General features: G+C 24.7%; 1 protein-coding gene across 1 annotated transcript in view; it reads left to right on the forward strand.

Moving 5' to 3' along the window:
• Window positions 1-1,560: 1,560 nt before the first annotated feature.
• Window positions 1,561-3,142, forward strand: part of LOC108578940 (dolichyl pyrophosphate Man9GlcNAc2 alpha-1,3-glucosyltransferase) — a gene marked incomplete at its 3' end in the record, with an annotated part of 3,489 nt that continues 1,907 nt past the window's right edge. The window contains exons 1-2 of the mRNA XM_017942358.1: window positions 1,561-1,602; window positions 1,699-3,099. Coding sequence (XP_017797847.1) covers window positions 1,796-3,099 — 1,304 coding nt within the window. The remainder of the gene's footprint in view (window positions 1,603-1,698; window positions 3,100-3,142) is intronic.

Here is a 3,142-nt window from a genome sequence, read left to right on the forward strand (position 1 = left end):
TTGGAAATTTTTTTCCTCAATATTGTAATCTAAATTTATGTACATTTATTTATATTTATGACATCTTTGTCTTAAAATAAAACATCTACATTTTTTTACAAAGATAGCATAATATAGCTCACATTTTAAAATGTTATTAGCATATATAATTGAAGCGATCATAAATTTTGCTGTAACTTAATTACATTATAACAAGTTATTGAAAGCTACAATTCATGCATATTTTAGAAACATGAACATATAACTAATATTTAAATATTATATCATATTATTGTTAATTGTCTGTTTGAGAATACATAATATTAATTTTGTTACCTAAATATATTTTGGATAACTTTATGTGAAAAGCAATATTCTTCTTAATATTAACAAAATATAAGAATTAATAGACTTGTAATCTTATAATAGTCTTAATGAGATAATCAGTATGCAATTGTTATAATAATTTATTATTCTTACAGAAATCATAGCAGTTGTTGCAGTACCTGAAATCGGGTATTAGACAATACATATTGATGTGCCATGTACATAATGTGGCTTGTTAAAAAATAATTAGTTTTGTCTATTGTAACATGTATAAAAGCAAAGTTGTTAATGTTATTTTTTCTTTTTTGCAAGAAATAACAAAGTTTTCTAAATATATTTAATATTTAATGATATTTACCTGTATTTAAAAAAAATTATATTTTGTACATTAAAAATGAATAGCAATTAGTTAATAATGATTCTTATAACAGTTGAAATTAAATACAACAAAATAATGTTATATTATGGGATATTCTAGAATGTATGTTCTATACAGTAATTTTTCTTTAAAATTTTTACTTTAAATTTATTTGTGCCGATGCTAAAATAAAAATAAAACATAGAATAATGTATTAAGTATATAAATGAATAAACTGGTATCTAAAAAAATTTCTTATGTTTAATTCTTAACTATTTTAGATGTTTCTGAATAATTAATGTTTCTAAAAATAAATATTGCGCTATACAAATAAAATAAGTACAAATTTGCACGCCGGAGAATATATAATTGCATACACTTTAAACTCGTTTTTATGTTAAATAATGTATCTTATAATTAGAAAGAAATACATAAGAGGTACAGACCACCTTATCCGTGAATGAAGTTCCGTTAACATTGATGTTTTCGAGGTAATAAGATTTAATTTTCATTTAACCATAATAAAATCACAATAATCATTGTAAAAAGGATAATAGAAAAAATAGTTTTATACATGTTCAAATCATTCGACTAATCGAAATTTTGGAAATCGATTGATAACGTATCAAATTATGTCGAAAGATTTAAAAGGTCCATTAACTCTGACGTCAATTCAAATTAAAGATTATTTAAACTGCAAAAATTATATAATAACAGAAATAGAATATTTTGTTTTATAATACCTTTAATATTTGCAGTTTTGAATTTTACAAAAGTAATTTCTTATTTTACAAAAAATAATAAAGAAATACATATTTCCACGTATACAAAGAAGCGGCGAATCCAAACCCAGATCAAAGGTTCAATTATTAAATATGTCATATACTGAAAGTTACATTAGAAGTAAATTAATCGAGGAATTAAATGCTTCGCATGTGGTGCGTATTTTATATGTTTCATTATATTTGCATGCATATTCCTTGTTTCTTTATACCATTTTTATTCTAACCTCAAATTTTCTATGATAAACCTAGGTAGCTAGATGTTATTTCTAAAATATACTTATTAATTGCAATTGAGAGTATGCCCAACATGTAAATTACTGAAGATTGTCAACATATAAGATAAAAAATGCAAGGCACTATACAAATTGTATTAATTTGCCTATTTGCCCTTCTCTTAAGATGGTGCATTACATATCATTCACATAGTGGTCAAGGGAAACCTCCAATGTTTGGAGACTATGAAGCACAACGACACTGGCAAGAAATAACATTAAATATTCCAATTGAAAAATGGTACACAAATACGACAGACAATGATTTACAATATTGGGGATTAGATTATCCTCCATTAACAGCTTATCATAGTTTTGTATTGGGTGTTATTGCCAACAAAATTAATTCCTCTTATGTAAAACTACATGAATCTAGAGGTTTATCATCTGAAGGTCACAAATATTTCATGAGACTCAGTGTTCTTTGTGTAGATATCTTGGTTTATGTACCGTCAATATTATATTTTATGTTAACTAATAGAATATCAGAAAATTTTAAAACAGAAGAAGTGTGTATATTTGGTTTAAAGAGAAAACATATTAATATTGTAATAATATTAATTTACCCTGGTTTAATATTAATAGACCATGGACACTTTCAATATAATTCTTTATCATTAGGATTATTCGTTAGTGCTGTTACATTTATGCTTCAAGATTCATTTATTACTGGATCAATTCTATTTACTGCAGCATTAAGCTATAAACAAATGGAACTTTATCATGCATTACCAATTTTCTTCTATATACTTGGAAAACACTTACCTGCAAGAAAACAATTTTCTTCATTTAATTTATTAATGTTGTTATGTATATCTATTACGGTAATATTGACATTCTTTATTATATGGTTGCCTTTTCTTAAAGATGCAGAAACATTTATAAATGTTATTTTCCGATTATTTCCAGTTGCTAGAGGAGTATTTGAAGATAAAGTTGCTAATATCTGGTGTACATTAAATGTGGTTTATAAATTACAAAATGCATTTGCAAATAAAGAATTAGCAAAAATTTGTTTAGCAGTAACAACATTAGCTGTTTTACCCAGTTGCATAAATCTCTATCTAAATCCACAGAAAGGGAGATTCATTATTTCTCTTATCAATTGTGCACTAGCATTTTTCCTTTTTTCATTTCAAGTTCATGAAAAATCAATCTTACTTGTTGCAATTCCAGTTTTATTATATTTCCAAAATGATCCTCTGCCATCTTTTTGGTTTTTAATAATTTCTCATTTTAGCATGCTACCTTTGTTTATAAAAGATGATTTGTATATGGCATATTGTATTACTTTAATTTTTTACTTCTTTTTTGTTTCATGGGCATTTCCTGATATGGTTATCAATAATGAATTATTAAATAATGTTAATTCGAGAAAGTATGCACATGTTAAAACTAATAAAAAACAAATTAAAGAAAAA

This window comes from Habropoda laboriosa, unplaced genomic scaffold (genome assembly GCF_001263275.1).
Source record: "Habropoda laboriosa isolate 0110345459 unplaced genomic scaffold, ASM126327v1 scaffold30, whole genome shotgun sequence".
NCBI lineage: Eukaryota > Metazoa > Arthropoda > Insecta > Hymenoptera > Apidae > Habropoda > Habropoda laboriosa.